A 26,005-nucleotide genomic window follows, 5' to 3' on the forward strand; every position below is an offset into this window, starting at 1 on the left:
GACTCGTCTTGAACAGGCCCAGCAGCGACTACTAGAAACTCACTGCTCATGGCTGGGGCCATTGTGCAACCCAGGTCAACCTGGTCCAGCACTTGGCCCCCTTGTAGCCCGGCCATGGAGAGGCTGCTGGGGTGGGGAGGGCAGAAAAAGGCAGGTTGGGCTGGTGGGTGGAAAGGAAGGAAGCAGGGAAACAGGCGAGGCCATGGGGGCTACCAGGGAAGGGGAAAATAGTTGGGGAGGGGAATACAGGGGGACATGAGGTGAGCTCTGTACGTCCTTGTGGGTCCCCCACTTGCAGTAATTATAAAAACAACATTAAAAGTGACAAAACTGGACGCAGCGACAGTTTATATAATTCTGTTGGAGTTCAGAACCTAACTTCTGATGACGATGTAAAGGAACATACAGATCATTATAGTTCCTGTAATATCGTAGACGTGTATAACTCTTAAAGCCCCTCCTCCACCCTACTTCACATTCCTCCGTTGTCTAAAGCATGTGAAAGAAACAAGTCTCCTATTTCAAAATATACATGGATCAAGGACCAAGCTGTTCTTATGAAAGAGCAGAGAGGCTTTTTCAGTCCACACAATTCTTCAGTTCTATGAAGTCCGTGCAAATTAAAAATGAGAGTGGCAGGAGGGTGTAGAAGTTAGAGTGCAGCTGCTGCTGTGAGGTGTGCCCTAATATTGCCCTAATGCCCTGGTCCCGTTGATAGACAGGCTTTGTGTTCTAGAATAATAGAATCATAGAGTTGGAAGGGACCACCAGGGTCTTCTAGTCCAACCCCCTGAACAATGCAGGAAATTCCAAACTACCTCCCCCTCCACACCCCTAGTGACCCCTACTCCATGCCCAGAAGATGGCCAAGGTGTTCCCTTCCATTGATTAATGAGCACAGACCAATTGGTCATAAGCAAATAAAGAAAAGATACAAAATACATGATTATAATTTGCATTATAGGATATCATTATTAAATGCCATAGACAAAATTTTACCACTGTAAGAGTCACCTGAAGGTCGCCATCAACTAACAATGTAGTTACAATCTCCAGCTCTGAAACTGGAGTTTGTTTTTTAATATAAACGGAATCTGCTTGTCTTCAGCAACACTATAATTATTACAGTCAACTAAACAATGTCAAATGGTATCTGATTTTCCAGATTTTCACTCACAAAGCTGCTCAGAAAACCAAATCCCTGCAAACCTACCCAATAATTCCGCTAATGGCAACACATTTAATTTTGCTTTAGAGAATAGGATTCGATACTGCTTCCAAGAAGCAGGTTGGGTCTTTGGGATGGGGAAGGGGCACACCCTCCGAGCTCTACCAGCTCTCCATTTATCAAAATGTAGCACAGACGATTTAATCAGCTTACACATAGCAAACTTCAATTTGCTTTAAAAATTCCAACGAAAACCTCAGTTTCTGTAGCTTATCATCAACTAATTTTGCCCACGTACTTCAAATACCATAATTAGCAAGCTGATACAGAAGATTTTTAATCTTAAAAGGAATGTCCCTGTCCCAGCCCTCGCCTCTTAGGATGATTCATTAAATTCCAAATGGATTGCAGAACCAAACGCACACACTGGCAAATTTGACATTGAACATAAAAAAGAAATGAAAGGGGAATCATGCTTATCGTTAACCTTGACTATGGCCAGAGTATACCATATAATAATAATGGAACAGTCTTATAGCTCATTCCTGAGGTTCCCCGGCCTCCAAAAGGCTTTAAAAAGCCTTTTTGAAGTTAAAATTTAAAAAATGGGGAATTTTTCCACATTGAAAACAGCAAGGCTGTGCCAGGAAAAATCTGGGGAGTTTCCGGCCTGAAAGAGGTCTGGAAGCTGCCTCCTGTCAGCTCCGCCCCCTGGAAAGCCCCGGTAGCTCCCCAAGGGATGACAGCGTGGGGACTTGTGCTGGTGGGATGCCGAGGGATGTGCTGCCGCGCCAGCACAGAGAAACCAGCATGAGCACCCCAATGCCAGCGTCCATACCACTCTTGCCAGCGTAAGAGACCCAGGCGCTGACGCTGGCCACTTGCACGCCTCCTGAGCTCTTTCGGCCCCAGAGCTCAGGAATGGGCTGTTAGCCTGAAAAGCCCGAATGGCAGCTGATACGTAGTTAGCTTCTGAGGTCCGGAAAAATCATAAGAGGGCTGAAGAATGCACTGAAGCTAATTTCTTAGCAGCATTAATATGGCTTGACCAAGACAAGTTATAAGAAAAGAGAATACCCAAATAACAAAATTTATTCTCCTGTTCAGTTAAATGACCATTCATAAACTTTCTATTCCTTGGCTCCGTCATCATCCAAAAGGGAGACTGCAGCCAAGAAATCAGAAGGCGATGGAGACTGGGAAGGGCAGCCATGAAGGAGCTAGAAAAGGATGTGTCACTGGCCAACAAGATTAAGTTAATTCATGCCATCGTATCCCCTATTACTATGTATGGGTGTGAAAGCAGGATATTGAAAAAAGCTGATAGGAAGAAAGTAGATTCCTTTGAAATGTGTTGGAGGAGTGTGTTACGGATACCCTGGACTGCCAAAAAACAAAGGGAGTTGGGTTTGTTTGGAGAAGAGAAGGTTGAGGGGAGACATGATAGCCATGTTTAAATATTTGAAGGGATGTCATGTTGATGAGGGAACTAGCTTGTTCTCTGTTGCTCCAGAGACTAGGACACGGAGTAATGGATTTAAACTAATAGAAAAGCGATTCCACCTAAACATTAGGAAGAACTTTCTGACGGTGAGGGCTGTTCGATGGTGGAATGCGCTGCCTCGGAGGGTGGTAGAGTCCCCGTCTTTGGAGGTCTTTAAGCAGAGGCTGGATGGCCATCTGTCGGGAGTACTTTGATTGTGGGATCCTGCATGGCGTGGGGAGGGTTGGGGTCACTGGGAACATGGGGGGAGGTAGTTGTTAATTTCCTGCATTGTGCAGGGGGTTGAACTAGATGACCCTGGTGGTCCCTTCCAACTTTGATTCTGTGATTCTAAATCAGTGGGTTATAGATCAAATCAAGCCTGAACTGACCCTAGAAGCAAAAATAACTAAACTGAGGCTATCATACTTTGGACACATTATTAGAAGACAAGAGTCACCAGAAAAGACATGGTGGGAAAAGTTGAGGGCAGCAGGAAAAGCGGAAGACCCAACAAGAGATGGATTGACTCAATAAAGGAAGCCACAGCCCTCAATTTGCAAGATCTGAGCAAGATCTTGGCAATCTTCTGGGCATGGAGTAGGGGTCACTGGGGGTGTGTTGGGGAGGTAGATGTGAATTTCCTGCATTGTGCAGGGGGCTGGACTAGATGACCCTAGTGTACCCTTCCAGCTCTGTGATTCTATGATTTTAGCTGGATACAAGCTATTATTTCTGGCTGTATGGAGAGCAGATTGTTTTAAATCCAGGTAATTAAAAATGTCAATTTATGGTATTGATAGCTTTTATTTTAACATTCTTTCCCCCTTGTTTTCCAAGCTGGCCCAAACTAAGTTATGCTGTGGTACCTTTGGGTGCAGTTCACTGCTCTGTCTCCAGTGTTATCTGTCATTATTTTGAATAAAATAACACGTTAAAAATCTGATTAAGTCAATTATACAACATAATTTTGTGTGCTGGGCTGCACAGACTGCATTTTATGTTCTTAAAAGAGGTAACTTTTGTTTAGATTTGACAGAAAAGTAAGCAATGCACATATTTCAGTTTTCCCTCCAGTTTCTTTTCTTCGCGGACATGTTTTTCATCCATGGCTTCAAAATTTCTGGAAATGCTGCATCTCCAGCAAGTAGCCTTCGATGGCAACAGGCTGCAGGCCCTTCAGCGGGTGGGCTGTGGGGCTTCTGGTTTCCCAAGGCAGTCTGAGACCGGGGAAAGACCTCGCTGCGTGTCCCTAGCGCCAGTCGGGACATTCTGCCAGCAGCTGTAAGAACTCAGCGCTCTCAGAAGCTGAGCAATATTCTGCTGCAGCCCAAGAATCTGAGCAGTTATAAAATAAGCCAACATCCGTCTCTTGTTTCAGACTGGAGAAGTCAAGCCAAGTCCGCACTGTATCGAGCAGCAACCTCTTTTTCAAGGGGAGTCGGTTCCGATACAGGTAAATAATAGCCGTAAGTAGGAATGGGGGTACACAGACTGCTTTCATGTATGCCAGAGGAAAGCCAACCAGCAAAGGGGTTTCTCTAGAATCTCCTTTACCAGACAAGAGAAATTAACAAACTGTGGAGTTGAGAAGGGATGTGTAGTGTGGCATGACCTCCCCCCCCCACCCCGCACACACAAAGAGCTGTCATGAACCACCAGATAGAAAGTAATGTGCTTTCTGGTAGATTTTTGAACCTGCTGGGAAGAAAGCAGTTTCTGCCTCAAGCCAGCAGGGATTTTATGGGAAGAGCAGGACATGGTTGGATTTATGTGCCTACAGAGTAGTGGGGCGGAGGAGAATATTTTCCTTTCCCGTTACGCTTTCTCTTCTCCAACCACTTTCAGCGGCCGAGTTGCAAAAGAAGTGATGGAGTCCAGTGCCAAGATCAAGAGGGAGCCTCCAGAGATCCACAGGTAAGGCTCAATGTAGAGCTTCAGCATGGACAAACGGTAGACTCATCTGGCAGAAGGCGTCTGACAGAGCTCCGGCATTGCTCCGTTCACCGCCATCTGCAAGATTCACTGGGGAGGTCTTGTTCTACCACGACACCAGAATTTTCGGCCCAGAGCCATTTTCTGAGTTTGCTTTGTAATCTAAGGAGAGAGCTGTTCTTACTTAAGTGTCCAAGGCCGTTTCCCCCCACGCTTTCTTCCTTTGCACAGGGCCGGACTGGTTCCTAGCCGCAGCTGCCCGTCCATCACTCATGGGCCCCGGCTGAGCAGCGTTCCCAGGACCCGAAGGAGAGCTGTGCACATCTCCATCATGGAAGGTGAGAGTTCAGGCCCGCCTGCATCTTCGAAGAACTCTGTTCTGTCCAGGTTTGGCAATGGCAAACAATACAAGGGTGGGGGGGTCTTTTGCTCACAGTCCATACTGGGGTTTTCCCCCCTTAGACTGGGGCTGGAATCCTTCACTGAATGCAGTATGAAAGATCGGATAATTCTAGAGTCCTTTTCCGTGCTTTCTGAGTTCCCTGTTTCTTTTTAAGGCAGTTGCATGTCCAGGAATTGGGGCCCATCTGGTCGCAACGCTCCGGCGGTGCCTGGTCTGTGCGTGCAGCAGCGCCCTCTTGTGGCTGCATAAGGCAGAAGCAATCCCCAGGGGGCTCACAGGAAGCCCAGACTTCCAACGCTTCTTTACTTTTCAGTTTGTGCAAAAAGCCTGGCTAGTTCCACACAGCATTACCGCACTGGTGCTATTTCAGGGTGCAGGGTGTGTGCTTGCCAAAGATTGCCAGTCATGCACTCGTGCAGGGATGTCACACCTCTCAAGCGCATCTGGCTCTTTTGGCAGCTCTTCCGCCTGATGCCAAGAGGTGCTTCTGGCCTAGGGTTGCCAACCTCCCGGTAATAGCAGAAGACCTGCTATTACAACTGATCTCCAGCCGATAGAGATCAGTTCACCTGGAGAAAATGGCTGCTTTGGCAATTGGACTCTATGGCATTGAAGTCCCTCCCTTCCCCAAACCCCGCCCTACTCAGGCTCTGCCCCAGAAATCTCCCGCCGATAGCGAAGAGGGGCCTGGCAACCCTATTCTGGCCAGAGGAAACTCCTCGCAGCAGCGGAACGGGCCTCTGCCAGGTAAACAGATCCCTCGCATCCTGAAACCAGATGCTGCCACGCTCTGGCATCCATAGAGAATCTGGACTAATTAGTTCTACAATAATTAATCTTTGAAAACATTTAGCCCCAGATATCTCCAGAATCTATCAAATAAAAAGCGTCTTACAACATTTATTTCTGATAGTACAAATGAATTAATTGTGAGTTCTGTTCTTTGAGCTCTTACCAGCAAATCAGGCAGAAATTCTTCAGACAGTCTCTACCTTTTATTGAAAAAAGAAATGACTCTCTTTATTAGACAAGAAGTGAGAAAATACAAGCATGTGAAAATTAACCCCATAGCTACTGCAAAAACAAGTGCCAAAAATATTAAATCTCCTATAATTTCTCAACTATACGTGAATATGTAAAATTTAAAGCAAAGCAATTTCAACTTAAACTGCATTTAGGAACTTTTTTTAAAATATAAGCAGAAGGGCCCCACCTGCGCAACAGAAATCTCCTCTCTTCTGAGAGTTCCCATCCAGAGAAATCTGATTTGCTTATCACACCAATTCATTTACACGGAAAAATAGCAAATCTAATCATATGCTAAATCATTTCTAACTTAAAAATGTGACCATCATCTAGATAAATGATTGGTTCTTAACTATTGATGAGATAGCCGGCGTGGAGTAGTAGTTAGTGTTGGACTAGGATCTGGGAAACCCAGGTTCAGATCCCCACTCATTCCAGTCCCACACTCTCAGCCTAACCTTCCTCACAGGGTTATTGTGAGGATAAAATGGAGAAGAGAATGATGTAAGCTGCTTTGGATTCCCATTGGGGAGAAAGGTGGGGTATAAATAAAGTAAATAAATAATAATCAAACAAGTATAAGAATACATCTGCTATGTGCTTATTATCTTTTTCAAACAAGAATAGAAGGCCAAACTGAACTCTAATCTCTATTAAAAGGCAATAAATCTAGTATTTCTGTAACTCTTAAGAACATAAGAAAGGCCCTGCTGTATCAGGTCCAGCAGTCTGTTCACACAGTGGCCAACCAGATGCCTCTAGGAAGCCACTAACGAGTGCAGCAGCACCATCCTGCCTGTGTTCCACCGCACCCAAAATAATAGGCATGCTCCTCTGATACTAGAGAGAATAGGTATGCAGCATGACTAATATCTATTCTAACTAACAGCCATGAATACCCCTCTCCTCCATGAATATGTCCACTCCCCTCTTAAAGCCCTCCAAGCTGGCAGCCACCACCCCATCCTGGGGCAGGGAGTTCCACAATTTAACTATGCGTTGTGTGAAAAAGTACTTCCTTTTATCTGTTTTGAATCTCTCACCCTCCAGCTTTAGCAGATGACTCCGTGTTCTAGTATTATGGGAGAGGGAGAAAAACATCTCCCTGTCCACTCTCTCCAAACCATGCATAATTTTATAGACCTCTATCATGTCTTCCCTCAGCCGCCTTCTTTCCAAGCTAAACAAGCTTAACCGCTCCCCATAGGACAGTTGCTCTAGTCCCCTAATCATTTTGGTTGCTCTTTTCTGCACCTTCTGAAGCTCTGTAATATCCTTTTTTAGGTGTGGTGACCAGAACTGTACACAATTCACAGAACTGTACACAGTATTCCAAGTGTGGTCTCACCATAGATTTGTACAAGGGCAGTATGATATCAGCAGTTTTATTCTCTATTCCTCGTCTAATTATAGCCAGCATGGAATTTGCCTTTTTCACAGCAGCCGCACACTGGGCTGACATCTTCATTGAGCGATCCACTACCACCCCAAGATCCCTTTCTTGGTCTGTCGCTGCCAGCACAGATCCCATCAGTGTATATGTGAAGTTGGGATTTTTTGTCCCAATATGCATCACTTTACACTTACTCACATTGAATCTCATTTGCCATTTTAATGCCCATTCTTCCAGTATGCAGAGATCCTTCTGGAGCTCTTCACAGTCCGATTTTGTTTTAACCACCCTAAATAATTTGGTGTCATCTGCAAACTTGGCTACTTCACTGTTTAACCCCAACTCCAGGTCATTGATGAACAGGTCGAAAAGCACCGGTCCCAACACAGATCCCTGAGGCACCCCACTGCTCACATCCCACCATTAATTAGCTGTCAAAGATTTAAAAGCCTTATACGATCATTTTGCACCCATAGTTGAACCTGATAGGAGCTCACTTCTGCATACATGATCAGCAAGCAGACAGAATCCTGCTACAAGCCAATCCTCGTGAGGTTCATCCTCTTCAAATGAGTTTCTCTGGTGTGCTGTGCTGTCTCTTCACATGCTCCTGAAGCAGTTAGTTGAGAAAAGAAGAGCTGGTTTTTATATGCCGACTTTCTTTAAGTAAGAGTCAAACCAGCTTACGATCACTTTCCCTTCCCCTCCCCACAACAGATACCCTGTGAGGTAGGTGGGGCTGAGAGAGCTCTAAGAGAATTGTGACTAGCCCAAGGTCATCCAGCTGGCTTAATGTGTAGGAGTAGGGAAACTAATCCAGTTCACCAGATTAGCATCCACAGCTCACGTGGAGGAGGAGTGGGGAATCAAACCCTGTTCTCCAGATTAGAGTTCACCTCCAAAAAGGCAGCTAGAGAAGGAATGCAAACTGAGGGCAAATTCACATGCCCTTATTGGTAATGACAAGGACTTTTGCTCAAACGTGCCCTGAGTGTTCCCTGCTGGCAACTTCAGTCCCAGGCATGTGGGAGCCGGATTCAGATCATGGCTTGTCCCCAGTGTGGAGCCCACAGGAATCATAGCGACCACTGGCCCCTTTCCTGGTGCTGTTAGAAAGAGGGTGAGGCTGGGAGGGGCTTTTGCTCAGCAGGGCTTCTGGTTGGCAGGTTAAAAGGCATCCTGTTAAACAGAGCTTGAACATTTCAGGCCGAGGAGGCAAGCTTAGATTCGTGTGTAGCCTTATTCCCTGACATTTTGTGGTTGGCTCTGCCTTCTGCGGCAGCCGTTTTGTGATTGTGCCCACCGCTCTGCGTCAGAATGCCCAAGGTGTCCTCAGGCTGATAAAAGGCTGGGGCCCCCTGTGCTGAAGGAAGGGCAGCTATGGGGCCTGTGCCGCTGCCTCCCCTCCGAGCTCCAAGGCCCCTCTCTCTCCTCATTGCGCAGGCCTGGAGTCGTTGCGGGACAGCGCCCACTCAACCCCCGTGCGCTCGGCCTCACACAGCGACGCCTTCCTGCCGCGCTCAGCAAGCAGCCGGGCTGAAAGCAGCGAGCGAGTGGCCATCATCTCCGACGAGGTCTACAGCCCTTCTGACAGTGTCCTGCCCACCCCCGTGGCGGAGCACAGCCTGGAGCTGATGCTGCTGTCCAGGCAGATCAACGGGGCGCCCTGCAGCATCGAGGAGGAGTCGGAAGCTGGCACCCCCGCCGCGGCCGAGGCCCCCGGCAGGGAGCTGCGGGCCCTGTGCCCGGGCACGGCCCGCCGGGGCCACGCGCAAGCCGAACAGGTGAACCAGTTTGTTTTCAGTGTCCTCCGTTTGCTCCTTGTGACCGTTGGGCTCCTCTTTGTGTTGCTCCTCCTCCTCATCGCCCTTACCGAGTCTGACCTTGACGTTGCCTTTTTCCATGATATTCGCCAGACCCCCGAGTTTGAACAGTTCCATTATCAATACTTTTGTCCCCTCAGGCGATGGTTTGCCTGCAAAATCCGCTTCCTGCTCAGCCTCTTCCTTGACAGCTGAAGGGAGGGGCGGCCTCCTCCTAGTCACTAGCCAGGTGGATTGCGGAAGAGCCCCAGGCAGTGGGACATCTCGCACACGGCACCATCGGCACATAACATAAGGCCTCCTTTCATGCCTCAAAAGTGCACGGCGGCCTGGCCTGGCCGGGGGGAGAGAGTGGAAGGGAGAGACTTCTGCCAGACCCAGACCGTTCACGGTCCTGCCCAGGTTCTCCTCCTGCAAGTTTCTGCAACAGCTCTGCTTTCTAACTTTAAATTATTCTGCGACCGTCAAGTTTCATTTTAGCTTTCATAGATGTGTTCACTTCAGAAATTTCAAGTGAAAAAGAGTTTATTTTATTACTACTGATAATTGCATTAAGCGCCAGCCTCCGGCTAGAACCCCGAGCTCAAGAGGGCAGCGGTTTCTTTAGGCAGGAGCTTCTGTCATGGTGCTATCACACTGTAATTTCACGATGAAAGGGGCTATTATTTTACTAAAACTGCCACTGTGCATAGCACGTCCACCTGAGGCATGCATTCATTGGGAGAGATGGCAGTCTTGCTGTTCAGAACTTCTGAACTATCAACATCTGGCATCATTTGAAATGTTTCGGTGAGGGGGGAGGCCAGCAGTGGTTGATACAGCCGGATCAGCTGGCATCTCAGTTCTTTGCAAATTACCAGCGAGCCTAAGCCTGCTGTGCTGGACATCTGGTCCTTCCCCGTAGCTCTAGGTGTCAATATTAGAACTTGTTCGTTGTGAATTTTACTTTCCTGAGCTTTAGAAGCCCAGCAATGCAAAACTTTTCCTTGACCAGTGAAGTCCCTAAATGTGGCAAGAGATAATCCCTGGGGGTAGTAACTGTGTGTGTTGAGTCAAATCTCAGTGTGTAGGGAGGAGTGATCACATCTGTGGTCCCCAAAAGACATTTCGCTTCAGAAAACTCTACTTGTTCTTTGTACTATAGAAGGACAAACTTGCTGCAACTTATATTTTAACAAAATACTATTTTGTTAACGAGCAAAGCCTTTTTTTTTACTTTATGAAGTAGATGAACATGCAACATGAGGTGGATTGACAAAAGGGATAACGAGTAGCCTGGCCTGCTTTGTGGGGGAAGGCCGGCTGGCAGGCAGGGTTCTGAGGTGCCCTTCAGAAGGGTGGAGAGCAGTGATAAAACACGAAACTGGGAAGGCATAAAACCTGCTCCCCTCAGCCCTCCAGCCTGAAGGCGTCCCGGTCTTTAAAAAATAGTCTTGCAACGGAGATGGTCTGAGAGTATAAAAGAGCTGCTGGTTTGTCAAGGGAGCAATAAAACTTGTGCGTCGTATTCGGTGTAAACAAGAGAAGGGACTCAGATGAGCATGTGTTTTATTTCATCTCAGGGAGAGATTTCAAGACATCTGGAACTCTAATCAAAACTCTTTCATTATCTTGTCTCTGAACACAATTTCAGCATGAACGGCTCCCACCCCCGGTTCCTGAGCCACTTGCAGAGTTCACAAGAGGGGTGGGGGTGGACCTGCAGTCTCCAGCCTGATTGCCTTTCCACGTGCAGCTCTGCGCTGGCCCCAGCTGGCCCTTCATTGTTTGGGAAAAGAGCACAATCACACTATTAGCAATACACCAAGTATTGGTCTGGCTCAGCTGGGGCATACGCATGGTGCATTCGAAAGGATACCCCAGAATTCAAACACAGCCCTGGTGGCCTACAGGTATCTCACTCCTGGCCATTAAGCGCTACTGCCAGAAAACATGTCCCAAGAGCCAAGAGACAGGCTGGCTTTCAGCACATTAATGATTTTAACAAGATACACCAACCTTTGGAATGCCTGCCAGGTGACAGACAGGAGAGATATTACAAGAAGAGATACTGTTTTATGCAACACAGCAACAAATTAATTTCTAGTGTCGTGTTCCTACCTCAGTCTGTAGTAAACGATGCTTCTATGCAGCGAGCGAGAAGTCTTAATTTAACATTCTCCATCATCGTTACAAAGATGCAGTATTTCATTTTTTAATTGTTGGTGTTTCCCTCATGCCACAAATAAATGTATCCAATTACGTTTATAACTTTTGTACAAGAAACGTTTTCCACAAGAGCAGCCTTTGAATGCTGATGGTGGCAACTGCTTCGGGTGGCTGTTTCTCTTTTAAACACCCAGGACACAATCTGGAGGGAAGGCCTGCTGCGTGCCTCCCCTGGGACTCGTGCGGGAGAACTTCCCAATGTCTTGTGCCCCGATTTTGCTAAGCATTTTACCCTGTGACTTCTCCAGCTGGCAACTGAAAAAGTAGTTTTTCCCTGTCTTCTTCCCCAGAGTATCTGTCTCATGTGTCACTACTGAGTCATTCCAGGTCTCATGTGCAGAAACTGTGGTGATTTCCATAGGTTGCTGTTATAAGTGGAAACAACCCCCGTAGTGTGGGCCTAGTTAGCGTGCTGCCTCCATAAGCAGTAGAAGGTGCAAGTACCTGAAAAATGTGAATTTTAGTTTTCATAATATAGATGTTAACCTTTCATGTGCCAAATGCTGTATGTTACATTTCCCCCCTTCAAAACTGTGTACATTTTCTACATATTGAACATGTAGTTAGCATAAAATCATTGGTGCCATAAAGTATTTTTAAATTGAAATAAATATTTAAATATTATGAAAATGATTTGTGTCGAGTAATTTGAGTAGACTGGCAGTCATCTGAAAGGGCTTTTAGAAGACCGGCTGCTCGAGAGGACATTTCTTTCAAGCTTGGACGTCATGTAAGCACGCTGGACTTGGCTGGCCTGGACCACTTAGTTTAGAATGGGTTGTCTAAACCTAACAGCAGCCTCCCGCCCTTCATTCAAAGCATTCTGGTCTCATTAGGGAGGGAGGAGGGGGCTGGGTAGCAGCATCACAAGATGAGCTTGTGCCGTTTGCAAAAGCATTTTAAAGGGATTGACCAGAAGGTACCCGGCTAGGAGGGGCGTGGCCAGGGTCCACCAGCAGCCCCCATTTCCCAGAGGGAGGGTGGCATTGAGGATTGCTATGCAGGAGAGGCCCACCCCCGTTTGGCTGTTGCCCTTTGTAAACGTACTTTCCAACAAGCAGGTGGAAAAACAAATCCACACCTCCTACCTCCTCGACGCTCACTAGAAGTATCTTCCTGTCTCAGGATACTATACGAAACATTCTGTTAAAAGTCCCTGTATAGGTTTCTAACCCGCTCTGAACAATCTGCATAAATTAAATGTTTGACCTTGTATAAAGTTACTATATTGGGATGTCACAGCTGAATATTCCTGTTATTGATAATCCACACCATTAAGACTGGATTGCATAAATTTTATTCCAAATAAACCTCTTTGCCTTAAAACAAACATATAAAAAAATAAAGAAGCATGCAAACCGTACTAGGTTCTCTGCAATGAAAAGCAACGCTCCTTTTTAGCAACGCCCTGCTTTCACTCTTTGAAAACGTGGAGGCGGCCACTAGAATTGCCACCAGCTACAATGTACCTGGCCGGGTGGCAGGCGTTGATGGAGCAGACGGAGCCAAGGTAGTCTTCGCTGGAGAAAGAATGCACCAGCTCTCCAGTGGTGTGGAAGACCTGGATTCGTCTCGGTCGAGACATGCTTCCCACCACAACGCAATCGTCCCGTTTGGGGTCCCACACCGCTTGGAACCTTGTCAGCCAGCGGCCCGTGTTGTTGCCGTGCCTAGTCAGAAAGGGCAGAACACAGAACTATTTGTTTGGGACTCAGCATCCATTTTCCTGGCCTCGGGTTCTCGTTAGGATTACAGGCAAATACTGTCTCGCTCAACTGCTGTCTCTGATCTGAGACTCTTTGCCACCAAATTTAAATCACCACCGCACAGAGGGCCAGCCCCCAAAACAACAGGCTCAAGACAGCTTCACTGTAAATATCAAAACAACAAAACTAGAAAAGAAAATCACAAAAGCACTTATCTGTACCTGCCAGAAAAGAATAAACCACCTAACAAAGTCAATCGGGGAAAACCTCAAACCCTCCTGAAAGCTCTCTGGAACTGCCTTGTGCCTTCACACCTCCTCTGGCAGCTCATCCCTTAAGGTGGGATGCAGTTCTGGAGAAGGCTGAACACACAGCCCTGTGCCCAGGAATGCTGGGCAGAGACTGACGTGATGAAACCAAGTGGTACACAGGTTGGTGGTGGTGGGGGGGGGGGGGGGAGATGGTCCTCCAGGTACTCGGTCCCAGGTCACAAAAGTCAGAACCAGCTCCTTGGATACAAACAGGCAGCCTGTGCAGTTGTCTGAGAGGAGGCATAACAGGTTCACACTGACTAACCCCTGACAAATGGGCAGCTGCCACATTTCTGCACCACCAGAAGTCTCCAAGGTGTCCTTAAGGGCAACCCCATGTCAAGTGTAACCACCAAGTTACAAAGGCCCCAGCAGCAGCCAAGTCTAAATTGGGGGGTGGGGACAGTTGGCAGACTAAATAGCCGGTGCTTCTAGCAACTCTGCCAACCTGTTTCCTTCAACAATAGAGAGGGGTTCAAAAGCGCCCTCAAACTCTTCTCCTGATCTGCCAATGATTGTTTAATGCTAATTAAGAGAAGTGGCCCCCTGCCATGGATGGCCCCAGGCTAGCCTGACCTGGTCAGATCTCGGAAGCTAAGCAGGATCGGCCCTGGTTAATACTTGGATGGGAGGTCACCAACCAAGGAAGTCCAGGGTCACGACGCAAAGGCAGGCAATGGCAAAGCAACCTTTGTTTGTCTCTTGCCTTGAAAACCCTACAGAGGACAAAGAAAGAAGAGCTGGGCACCACCTGCAAGTTGATGACGCCCCCCCCCCCTCCCAACACTCCGGCCAGTGGCAGGCCTACCTGTTCCATACACTTTCCCCCAGTCTGGTTGACAGATGTGGCCTGGGAATTCCAGGTGTCCCAGGCACAGACAGCCCCAATCCGGACTGAGCCCGTCCGCTTGCGACATCTGTAGGGAGCTTCTGTTGAGGAAACTTAATGTGTAGCCCATCAGAACACATTAAAGTTCCCTAATAGGGTAAATAACAGCTCCCCGGGGATGGGTCAAGGTAAGGAAAATGGTAGGGGGTGAGTGTGTTCAAGCCCCCTCTCTCTGCACACTACAGGCCCAAGCACACAACTGCCAGAACACATCTGTCAACCAGGCCCAGGGAGAAGGGACCGTGGAGTCAGCCCTCATTCAGCAGCCTGGTTTAATATTAAGCAAGCCCCAGACCAGCCTGGACCCTGAGCCTTCCGGCACTTTACAGATCGCTTTCCAAACTTTGCATCTGTCTGGACAAAAGAAAAAAATCATGGAAGGGTGAGCCCCTTAATACCAACTCTATATTCCAAGCAATCTAACAAAGTGGAGGAGCGGCTGTGTCAATAACTTTCCGAATCAACAGGACCACAAAAGACAGATTTGCCTTAATCAAGCTGTAAATGGAGATGGCTGCTAAAGCGGCAGCAAGTTTTCAGCTCCAGTTTGGGAAAATTCCTGGAGATTTGGGGGGTGGAGGCTGGGAAAGGGAGGGATTGAGTTTCTCTCCGGGATCAGAGGAGCAGGCCTGTTACATCAGGTGCTGTGGAACACAGGCAGGACAATGCTGCTGCAGTTGTCTTGTTTGTGGGCTTCCTAGAGGCACCTGGTTGGCAACTGCTGGACTTGATGGACTCGGTCTGATGCAGCTTGGCCTTTCTTATGCTCTTATAGAATCTCAGTGGGATATAATGCCATGAAGTCCAACTTCAAAAGCAGCCATTTTATCCAGGGGAACTGATCTCTGTAACCTGAAAACCAATTGTAATTCCAGGATATCTTCAGCCACCACCTGGAAACTGGTCCAACCCTAGTCCAATCTACATCTGACATGGCTGCAGCCTGGAGGGAAGATACATCACTTAGGAACACCTGCAGCTGCTCTGCCATCACTTGGTCACCTTCCCTCAAAATGGCAAGCTGAAAACAGTTCCCTAAATCCATCCCATCGTCTTTATCCAATGAGGGTTTAAGCAGAACTCTAAGAAGGGCTTCCTTCAAAAGCTTTGGAAACATCCCTTCTCATCATTTTATTAAGGGTCCCAACACCTTTTCCTTGTACAACTTGGCAAGTCGTAGGGGGAAAGGATTTAGTAGTCGTAGTGGCTTCCCTGCCAGCACTCTGCCATCCAGCTGGCTCGGAGGGCAGACCACCCTACCCAGTCGATCCACCACCACCACCACCACGAGCAGAAAGTGACAAATTCCGGCTGTGTCTTCCGCAAGTCATGGTGCCACAGTCTGCTCTCCTCACCTGACAGTTGTAAGAATGGGAGCCATCGATGATAAACAATTGGTGCCATAAATCCTGAAACCAAAGTACAAATTCTTTACAAAACAATTTGTAAACAAAGAGAATTATCATTAGAAATTCACAATATGTGTATATTTACATCCCACTTTTCTAAAAGGGACCCAAAGCAGTTTACATGATTTTGCCCTCGGCCATTTTATGCTCACAACCAGCTCCCTGTGAGGTAGGTTAAGCTGAGAGAGACTGACTGGCCTCAGGTCACCCAGGGAGCTTCCAAGGCAGGGTGGGGATTTGAACTTCCCCTAGTCAAAATGGATACCAGTCATGGTGCATATACCTATTCTTTCCAGTATCAGAGGAGCTAGGCAGGATAAATGCTGCTGCGGTCGTCTTGCTTGTGGGCTTCCTAGAGGCCCCTGGTTGGCCACTGTGTGGAACAGACTGCCGGACCTGATGGGCTTCCGCAGCCTAAGATGACCACCTTCCCACTACACCCACTGGCTGCTTTTCTAGCCAGGACCCAAAGTGGCTTACAAATAAGGGGAGAGAGAAGAATTCCAAAAACAAGTACAAACATAGAAAGAATTCAAACAAAAAAACAAATTTGGGTTGGATCCACCAAGCTGACTATTGAAGGTTCTGGGCTACAAACCTCAAGCCAAGAGCCCCACCCAGGATAAACACCTGCAAGAAGTGGGGGGGGGGGAGCTGAGCTGGATCTCAGCTGCTGCCAGCAAGGCAGAAAGGTCTTCCTCGAGTGTGCCGTCTCGCCAGGGCTGTGCTGCATTCCCCCTTCAGCCTCCCCCTATGCCCCCAAACTGCACTCCCCACAGATGCCCCCACAGACCAGTGGACCCCATGGAATATCATAGGGGCCAGATGCAAAGGGATGCAGTGAGGGGGGGGGTGGCAACAGCTCTACCCGCCCCCCCGGTTTGTAACTTTGGTTATAAAAGTGTTTGCAGATTATACACTCCAAGCATCCAACGAAGTGAGGTCTAATTCACTAGTGCGTGCGCCAAAATAAAAGTCAGCCAGTCTTTCAGGGGCCACAAGACTCCTGCTGTTTCCACTAATGTGTCCACCACAACCCCCAGATCTTTTTCCTGGTTGGTTGCTACAGTTAGGATTTTAAAATGTTGCTCTGTGCAAAGGTGGAACATGGTAGAACGACTGCTTCTTCCCCACACTCTCTTTCATACCTCAAGGTATCATCCGCACAAGTGGTCACCACCCGATTGCCAGTGATAGGGGAAAAATAGGCTGAAGCCACGCTTTTTGAATGCCCCGTGAGAGACACTACGGGCTGGCTTCCACTCTTCTTCAGGTGCCGGATGTCGTAAATGCCAACATTCCTGCAACACAAATGGTAGAGACTTCGGCAAGTGAGGAACCCCTGCCTTGTGCCCGGGGAAGCATTTACGCCCTTGGGGCATCTGACAGTTGCTCTCTGTCCCACTGAAATCTGTAACCAGCTCAACTAAACAGATTTCTCTGTAAAACTAAACAGCTGGAAACCACCATGATATTTTTGTGCTGGGTGGAGGTTTTTAACAAGCTACAGGAAATTAAAAATGGTTTTAGATTTTAGTCAAGGAATTTTGCACAAAGCCCTAGTAGGTTTTCACAGGGGGCCTAAATTTAGAAGACGACCAAGTCTTGGACTTCAACGAATTTTGACCAACTCTGAACCTTTAACTCCTAATGCTCAGCGCATGGGACTCCTTCCCAATGAGCCCCCGGAGGTTGAAGTGGACTGAGGAGTGCCTGTCGAACCCGATCAAATGCAGGCGCTGTTGGTTCCTCCCATAGCCAGCCCAGGGGCTGAAGAGTCCACCTGTTTGGGGCAGGGCTGCGTTTCCCCCTAAAGCTCACAGCTTGGGGATGCTTTAAGAATTCAGGGTGCTGAGGAGGGGCACCTCAGCCCCTTCTGTGGAACACAGAAACACCCTCAGCCCTACAGCCCTTCCTTGAGAGGCGTGATTTGGCCGAGGGCCCCTAGCCTGATTTCGTGCATCCCCACAGGTGGGGCGGCATGTCACAAAAGGCAGGGCCTTTTGTGTGGTGACACTCTGACTGCTGAACAACCTCCTATTATTACTTTTGGCACCAAGTAAAGGTGTGGGTTTTTTTTTGGCTATAAGCCTCTCTCACTGTGCTCAGTAACCTATAAATGATGGAGACTGCTTCTATTGGTTGTTTAAGTCATTTCAGAGCTGACATTACACACTATTTTTATGTTTTAAGCAGTATACCTAGCTGACTGTTTATGGTACAGTGCTGGGGATTTTGACTGTTCCATTTTGAGATTATTTTTTATTGCTTTTGGAAACAGTGAGCCCCTCCCCCAACTTGGTTGGGTCTGAAACCCTCAACAGAAATACACACCTAAGAAAAACGTTACTATTTTTGTCAATTGCACAGCGTGTTCCTACCTGGCTCCCGCAGCAATGAAATACTGTCTGCTTAATGGGTGGATGTGGACAGTCCTCACTACTGAATTAAGATCTGCAGAAAGCTCAGCAGATGTCCCTGGTGTCCGTGTGTCCAAAATGGTCACCCTTCCATCCCACATGCCTACGAGCAAAGTGGAGGCGTCACCTGCCAGGAAGTCGAAGGAGGAAAGGGCGTACTCCTCATTCCTGTACACCTAAGAAGGAGAAACAGGCTTCACTTTGGCCATGCTGAATACTTCTTGTTCAGTCTCAATTCCTGTTGCTAACAGCCGTGGTTTTTAGATCGACGTTTCACTCCAGAGGAATGCTGCCTTATCTCTAAACAGTGCAGCACTGTCTTCCCTCAGCCCTCTTTTCTGCCTTACAGACACAGTGGCCATGAAGAAAGTTTCCCAAAGGAAAAGGAATTAATAACCCTGACTTTTCCATCCCAAACGGAGATGCTGCTCAAATTCAGATCCAGGCAACAGATGAGCCACGAGATGAGCAAAGCACATTCGTTGAAGGGGGAGGCGGGAAACACATTTCCAGTTCCACTAGGTCATTGTTATTTATTTTATTCAACATATACCCTGCCCTCCCCCAACACAGGTTTAAGGTTTTGAGCTTTTTTAAGTATGTTAACCACAGATATTCTTAATTCATAAGAGTGGTGAGAAACCATTGGTGTCATGTTCTCACGTAGGGAGACACCGAAGGTTCCTCGAAAATGCTTTCGGAAGGCATTTTCAGCAGGCCATGCTCCCCCCGATGAGCCGACTACGGCCACAATGAAGCCCAACTCACCTCGTCGAAGATGGTTCGAGCAATGTCTCCACATCGCATGGTGCCATCAAAGCTCAGGGACAGAAGATGGGCAGGGTTCACAGGAGAAAAATGCAGGCAGCTAACTGGCCGGCTGTGGGGAAGAAAGGCACACACCCCCTCTCCCAAGGAGCAATCCTGAAAAGTACAAGAAAGTGCCACATGTCACTCCCCCCCCCTCCGAAGTTCAGCAGGTAGGACGGCAGGCCGCAACGGCACCTCCTCCTTGGCCTGAAAACATGGCCAAAAAACCTGCTGTCCAGCTAATGACCCCCCTCCAGAGGACAAGCAGCCACTCACCAAATTCCACAGGCCCACGTGCCCCTCCTTGTCTCCAGCTGCCACCAAAGTTGTGCTTTCAGATGGGTGAACAGCCACAGAGTAAATCCGGGTATGGACCACTTTTGCGACCGCGTCTTCTCGGAGAACCATGCCACGCAGACCAGCTTTGTAACTAGGCCAGAACAAACCACACATGAGCTGCTACAGAACTAAACAAGCTCCCACTCTTAAAAAGACAAAAAGTCGTTTTCCAAAGTTACCTCTCCAAGTGAGGTGGCAGAGACATCTCGGTCTTCTTGTGCTTGACCTACACGATTGGTGAGGAAAGCGTTTTACCAGGCAATCAATGGATTAAACTCTCAGGCTCTCTAAAGGTTAAGCCAATACAATCTAACAGCACCTGACTTATTTTTGCCCATTCACTCAGAAATTCTTCTGTCGATTCAGGTATGTGATCTTGGCTGGCAGGTATCATCTGAATGGGACCTGGTGGCAAACGGGGCTTTCAAAGGAGAAAAATATGAAAGTCAGTTACTAGCTCGACCACTTAAAAAGAAGATGAGTTGGTTTTTATATGCTGACTTTCTCTACCATTTAAGGAAGAATCAAACCTGCTTACAATCACCTTCCCTTCCCCACAACAGACACCCTGTGAGGTAAGTGGGCTGAGAGAGTCTGACTAGCCCAAGGTCACCCAGCTGGCTTCATGTGGAGGAGTGGGGAAACCAACCCGGTTCACCAGATCAGAGTCCATTGCTCCAAACCACCACTCTACACCATGCTTGCTCTCTTAACCAGCCAACAGAGCCACTTCCCAATCCTTCTTCCCCTGATGCAATCCAAATCACTTCTGAAAAGTCAAGATTCTTAAAACTTGCCCTCTCCTTTTCCAGCTGTTTCTGAAATAATGTATCCAGATCAGTGCACAGATCAGTGCACAGTTTTCCAGATGTGGATGCACCCTCCATTGTCCTGGCCCCAGTTCTAGCGCTCAGGCAGGCATCCTGCAACGTGGCCGGGTTACCACACCCTCATCAAGGAAATTCCCACGCTGCGATTTATCCTCTTAGGACAAACTACCCTGGATAGCCCCAGCTAGACTGATCTTGTCAGATCTCAGAAGCTAAGCAGGGTCGGCCCTGGCGAGTATTTGGAAGGGCTACGTGCAACCTCCAAAGAACACCAGGGGTATGACGCGGAGGCAGGCAATGGCAAACCACCTCTGAATGTCTCTTGCCTTCAAAACCCTACTGGGTTGCCATAGGTTGGCTGTGACTTGATGGCCAAAGATGAAAGGGACAAATGGTCTTATTTTACAACAAAGCATGTAGGTGTAAAATGATAAACAGCTGAAAAAGCCAGCTGCCTTGACTAGCACTGCTACTCCTGTGGCTGTATAATGAACAGTTTTAAGACTGGCAATTGTCCTCTTTGCATCGGCCCCCTTACCTGCTCTTCAGCTGACGGTTCTGCCAGAGTTTGCGTCTCCGGGAGGGGCACTTCCAGGGGATCTACTCGCTGCAAGCGCATCGATCTTCGAAGGGTTGTCTTCACTTCTGTTTTTGTCTGCTTAACCCTACAGAGAACATAATTTCACCACCAGGGTCTGAGCCTTAATTTCAAATCTCTGACATCAGCATCAACACAGGCACAGCCAGCGTTTCATTCCATTCTCACTGATCCTCCGACACTGCGCTGACCCTGTTTGTGTTTTCTATCCTCTCCCGCGGACACTGTGAAGTTTGTTAGAGCACAACACAAAGGCAGCACAACAAACCCTTCCAGTGTCCCAAGACCACAGATGCACTTGCTGTACCTCTCGCCCCCCATGCAAGCAGGCGTGGTTCAGACTAGGATCCAAGCCGCTTCTCACGTTCACATCATGATGACTCCCCCAGCCCCAGACAGACTTCTGTGCATCTGCCCCCCACCACATGCATCACGGTAGCCCTTGAGGCTTGGCACTGAACTGGCAAGGGGGAGCTGAGCACTGCAAGCCCCAAAGCGCCAAGGGGGGGGGGGCTTTGAGGCTGCTTGAGGTGGACAGATGCCCCGGCAGCCAGGTATGGCACTGCTGGCCTACAAGGCAAAGGAAAGGCAAAAAGCCATAAGAAAGGACGATTCCGGAGTTGACCCCAATCTTGTCCTCTTTACTTAGAAGGCCCAGGCAAGAACTGGGAGGGAACGCCCTCCAAAAGGCAATGTGGCCATTTTCAAGACTACACAAGGTATCACTGATAAAAACACAGTGGAAATATTTGACATCAAGGAAAACATACTACCACGCTATTGTTTTTAAATCAGAAACTGCTGATATTTTCTTTTTCTCTTAATAGAGTGCATAATGGATCCCTGCGGACCTTTGACTTTAATGTGACGCATACCCACTGAGTTTTGGATATATTTAATTTTTAAAAACAACATTTATACGCCTCCTCTCCAGCAACTGCCTCAAGGTTGTTCAGGTAAAAACAATAAAGCAAAATCATAAACGCAACAGAAAATTATCAATAATTAACAAGCCACAAAAACAAGCCAGGGCCACACAGACAGCAGAAAGCAACACTCAGCAGCCTAAAATGATATCCGTAAAAGGGCTCTCGGGCTAAGAACAGACAATAAAAACAGCTTTAAAAGATGTCAGTTAAAAGCCAGGGTAAAAATAGATGTTTTGGCCAGGTACCTGGAAAGCAAACCTCAAGGGGGAAGGCATTCCACAGGCGAGGCGCCACCACTGGAAAAGCCCTGCCTCTGGTCCCCACCCACTGGCCTCTGGGTGGGGCACAGACAGAAAGACGTGGGAAGAGGAGCTGAACTGGCAGGCCTGGAAAGCAGGGGAGAAAGCGTGGTTTCCAGCACCCCAAACTGCAAGCTGTTTAGGGATTCAGAGATCAGAACCAGCTCTCTGTATTGTGCCTGGAAACAGGCGGTCAGCCGCTGAAGCCCTTTCAGCATTGGGGGTGGGGATACAATCCCTGTAACCAACCCCTGGCAACTTGCTTAGCTGCAGCAATTTGAACCAACTGAACTGTCTGTACTGTTTTCAAAGGCAGCTCAACACGTAATCTTTACTTTACAGTAATCTAGTCAGAGCATGGATCACTGAGGCCAGATCCCACCTTCTGAGGACTAGCTGAAGCTGATCAACAGCGGAGACCTGAGCTTTCAACTGCAGGCAGGATCCAGCCAACCTTCTATTATGACCATTACAGGTCCTGCTCTTCTGAATGTCAGGGACGTGACCGTGGATGCTGTGGAATTTAAGGTGGTTTTCCCCGCCTTTCAGACACCTTACCTTAAATTGCATGACACTTTAGTCACCAAAGAGACATGGACTTTTGGGAGTTATTTTCATTACATTCTTTACTGGTGACCTCTGTCACACCCAACCGCCGACAGAGATCCATCACGTTAAAGCCAAAGATCAGCAGACATCTGTTACAAGCGGGTCAGGAAAACATTCTGGGTGGAAAAATTACTGCTGGCACAACTTTGTTTGGGTTCGGTTTTCAGTAATAGCTAGTTAGGTCGATTTACAGAGCTATCCTAAGCAGTCATACCTTTCTGGGCCCCCTGAAGTCAACTCACAACTGAAATGGGGGGGGGGGCAATAAACATCTCCCCAATCTGACCATGCTGAACGCATGCACCAATTTACCTTTTTATTCTGTAAGGATGAGCTCTGGTTGTCATTTTACGAAGCCTTGCTGCTGACTTAAAAAAAGAGAGAGGTTTATAGCCCTTAGGCACATTCTTTGAGCAGATACCAGTTTTGTCCAGTCCATCATTTTTCTTGTTCCAGATCCAACTAATTTAAGCCTCTTCCTCCAAGCGAATTGTTGTGATGCTTTCTCTCAGGGTGTTTCTGTGCCTGCCCTGCCCTTTCGGTCACCCCTGAGAAGGGTGTACAGCCTCCCCTGTTTGGGTGGGTGGGTGGGTGGACACGCGCTGTAAGGCGGTGGGGGGTCCCTTTGAGGCGGGAGAGCAGCACACCCAGATGCCAACCCGCCCAGGTGGGCTGGCGGAGCTGATCCTGCTTGGGGTGTTGAGTGCCGGAGGAGGAAAGGCCGCCCCCCCAGAAGGCTGTGGGGGTGGGTGGGTGGGTGGGCGGCCAGCGGGGAGGGAGGGAGGGAGGGAGGGGCGGAGGGCGGCCTCTAGCGCTTGCCCCGGGCCAAGGGCTCTCAGGGCCGAGATGTGGGGCGGGCGGGCCGGGGGGGGGGGCCCTACCTCCAGCAGCTGCAAGGACGCGAAGAAGGCGGCGTTTTCTTGCAGGTTCTGCAGCCTCTTCCTTTCGTAGGCGGAGAGCGGCCCCGGGGCGCCCGACTCTTCCTCCTCCTCCTCCTCCTCCTGCAACACACACACACACACACGTCGAGGGGGGAAGGGCGGGGGTCGTGGCGGCTTCCCCACGTCCCACCGCCCGCCCTTTGCCGGCCGCAGGCGGGTGTACTCACCCTGCGCCACGTGGAGGAGGCGCCGCCGCCATCGCTGGGTCCGGCCGTCGGGCGCGGGCCGGGCGCGGGGTCCGGGGGGGCTCCGCCGGCCGCCCCCTCCGCGCAGCGGCCCAAGGCCTCCGGCAGCGCCAGCGGGCGCAGCACCACGCGCACCTGCGCCACGGGGGGGGAGACACACACACAGAGGGAGAGGGAGGGATGGACGGAGGGAGGGAGGCCTTCTCCCCGCCCCCCCTCCCCCGGGACCAGCCGTCGGGGCGCAGCGAGCCCCGGCCTCACCTGGCCAGCGGCGCAGGAGCCCCGAGGTGCGCCCTCCACGCCCGCCATCGCCCGCCGCGCTTCCCGCCACGCGCCCACGGACCCCGCCCCCTCCGCCCCGCCCCCTGCCCGGCGGGCTGCACGAGCTGCTCCGGACATGCTGCCTGCTGGGCGACTCTGGGCGCGTCCCAGTTCTCCCAGAACTCTCCCAGCCCCACCTACCCGACCAGGGGCCTCTCGCGTGTGCGTGTGCATGCGTGCGGCCAAGGAGATTGGAAGCCGCTCGGCAACTCCTGGCGGTCGAGAAAAGCGGGGTCTCAACCCCCACCCCCCCTCTTCTGAAAGGCAGGAGGCGAAGCTGCAGGGGGGCCGGGCCGAGGGGGGCGAGACCCTCCGGCCTGGGCAGCGGGGTCTGCCGGCAGCGCCCCGCGTGGCCGGTCAACCGAGGCTCCCTCCGGGGAGGGGTTGGCTCAGCTGCTCCGGAAGGGCCTGGACACCCCCCCCTCCCCAAAGATAAAAGAAAGTGGGAATGAAGCCTTTTTTTAATCGTGGGTGAACGAACGGAGCAGCACCCTTCGGGGCCTCTCTGAGGCCCTTGGTCCGGCCGGGCACCAGCGGAGATTGGCTGGCAGTTTGCTTTCCCCCGTTATTTTTGCCACAATAGGCCAACTGGAAAGACACTGCTGACGGTACCACAGGGCCTCTGGGCATACGTAGAACGCAGCACGCGACGGTGCCACCTGCTTTCTGCACCAGGTCTCTTGCTGTCAAAGTTGTGACTGTGACTGTGACAAAGAGCTGCTGCGGGCGTGCAGACTGCAAACCTGGGCTCAAGCCCTGGCAGCAGCTTGGGATGCCCAAAACAAAGGGAGTCCCAGGGGAAGGCATGCCTGGCCTCCTGTGCGGGCTGAAGGGACCCCGTGCGGGCGTCACCATGCCTTTGGTGCCCCTTCTGCTGAACTGCTGAAATGGGGCGCGAGTGTCCTTCGAGGTAACCATCTTGAAGATTTCTTCCTCCCCAGACCCAGCAGTAGTCAGTGGCTGAGGGGAAATCTGCATATGCTCTGAGGCACTATTTTTTAAAATGACTTACCTTGTTGCAGGATTGAGCCCTGGGCTTTTGAAAACAGACGGGGGGGGGGAGACTGTTTGGAGACTCCTACATGAGGCGGCGAACAATTCAGAGGCAGTAAAACTGGCAGGGACAGACTGGAGAAAGGTTCTCGCTGGGCTGGTTTCTTGGATCACCTTCCCTTGGCCACCGGTGCCCTCCAAATGCCCCTATGAGTCTTGTCCCAAGCCGCCAGCCTCCCTCCCTCCCAACCCTTGGGCCCCAAAGACCAAGGGGATTGCTTCTGGCCCCTCTGTTGTCTCTGCAGCACACCGAGATCCAGCCAGTATATTTCTGCCTGCGATTTTAACCCATTATTGCGAGTCCTATGATCCTCTGCTGCCAACAGGAACAGCTCTCTGCCCTCCTCCAAGTGACAGCCCTCCAAATACTTAGAGAGTAATCCTGTGTCCCCCCCCCTCAACCTCCTCTTCTCCAGACTAAGCATTCTCAACTCCCTCAGCCTTCCCTCATAGAGCTTGGTCTCCAGGCCCCTGATCATCCTCGTCACTCTCCTCACCACCCGCTCCATTCTGTCCACATACTTTTTGAACTGAGGCCTCAAGAACTGCACACAATACTCCAGGTGTGGCCTGACCAATGCTGTGTACAGTGGAACTATGACATCTTGCGATTTAGCTGTTATGCCTCTGTTGAGGCACCCCAAGATCGCACTAGCTTTTTGTGTCGTTACATCACAGTGGCTGCTCATATTTAAAATACAGTCCCACCCATACCCCAAGATCTTGTTCACACAAGCACACTACTACCCAGAAGTGTATCCAGTATGCATGTCCCTCAGTATTTTGTCATTATTTAGCACATCAACTGAAAACTCCACCCCCTTAGGCAGCCTGAACCACAGGCCGCCCCTTGTTTTTAGAAGGGTCCTTGAGTCTACAGACAGTCACTGATCCTCCAAACCAATGACGGTACATTT

General features: G+C 49.5%; 2 protein-coding genes across 4 annotated transcripts in view; one reads left to right on the forward strand and one right to left on the reverse strand.

Annotated features, from left to right (window-relative positions):
* FRMD5 (FERM domain containing 5) overlaps window positions 1-9,539 on the forward strand; it is a 125,352-nt gene extending 115,813 nt beyond the window's left edge. For 2 of the 3 annotated variants that reach the window (XM_056865732.1, XM_056865733.1), the window contains exons 11-14: window positions 4,033-4,107; window positions 4,500-4,568; window positions 4,818-4,924; window positions 8,852-9,539. In XM_056865732.1, the coding sequence (XP_056721710.1) occupies window positions 4,033-4,107; window positions 4,500-4,568; window positions 4,818-4,924; window positions 8,852-9,426 (826 nt within the window). In that variant the 3' untranslated portion in view covers window positions 9,427-9,539. The remainder of the gene's footprint in view (window positions 1-4,032; window positions 4,108-4,499; window positions 4,569-4,817; window positions 4,925-8,851) is intronic. The other variant, XM_056865734.1, reaches the window with a different exon arrangement.
* Window positions 9,540-12,853: 3,314 nt separating this feature from the next.
* On the reverse strand, window positions 12,854-24,113 carry WDR76 (WD repeat domain 76). The gene is made up of 13 exons (XM_056865762.1): window positions 23,976-24,113; window positions 23,697-23,849; window positions 23,470-23,586; window positions 22,901-22,956; window positions 20,692-20,818; window positions 19,643-19,744; window positions 19,503-19,549; window positions 19,261-19,414; window positions 18,943-19,098; window positions 18,136-18,350; window positions 16,903-17,055; window positions 15,701-15,754; window positions 12,854-13,109 (listed from the first exon to the last, which is right to left on the reverse strand). Exons 1-13 carry the CDS (start codon window positions 24,111-24,113, stop codon window positions 12,854-12,856), a joined length of 1,728 nt encoding a protein of 575 aa, XP_056721740.1.
* Window positions 24,114-26,005: the final 1,892 nt, after the last annotated feature.

This window comes from Euleptes europaea, chromosome 20 (assembly GCF_029931775.1).
Source record: "Euleptes europaea isolate rEulEur1 chromosome 20, rEulEur1.hap1, whole genome shotgun sequence".
NCBI lineage: Eukaryota > Metazoa > Chordata > Lepidosauria > Squamata > Sphaerodactylidae > Euleptes > Euleptes europaea.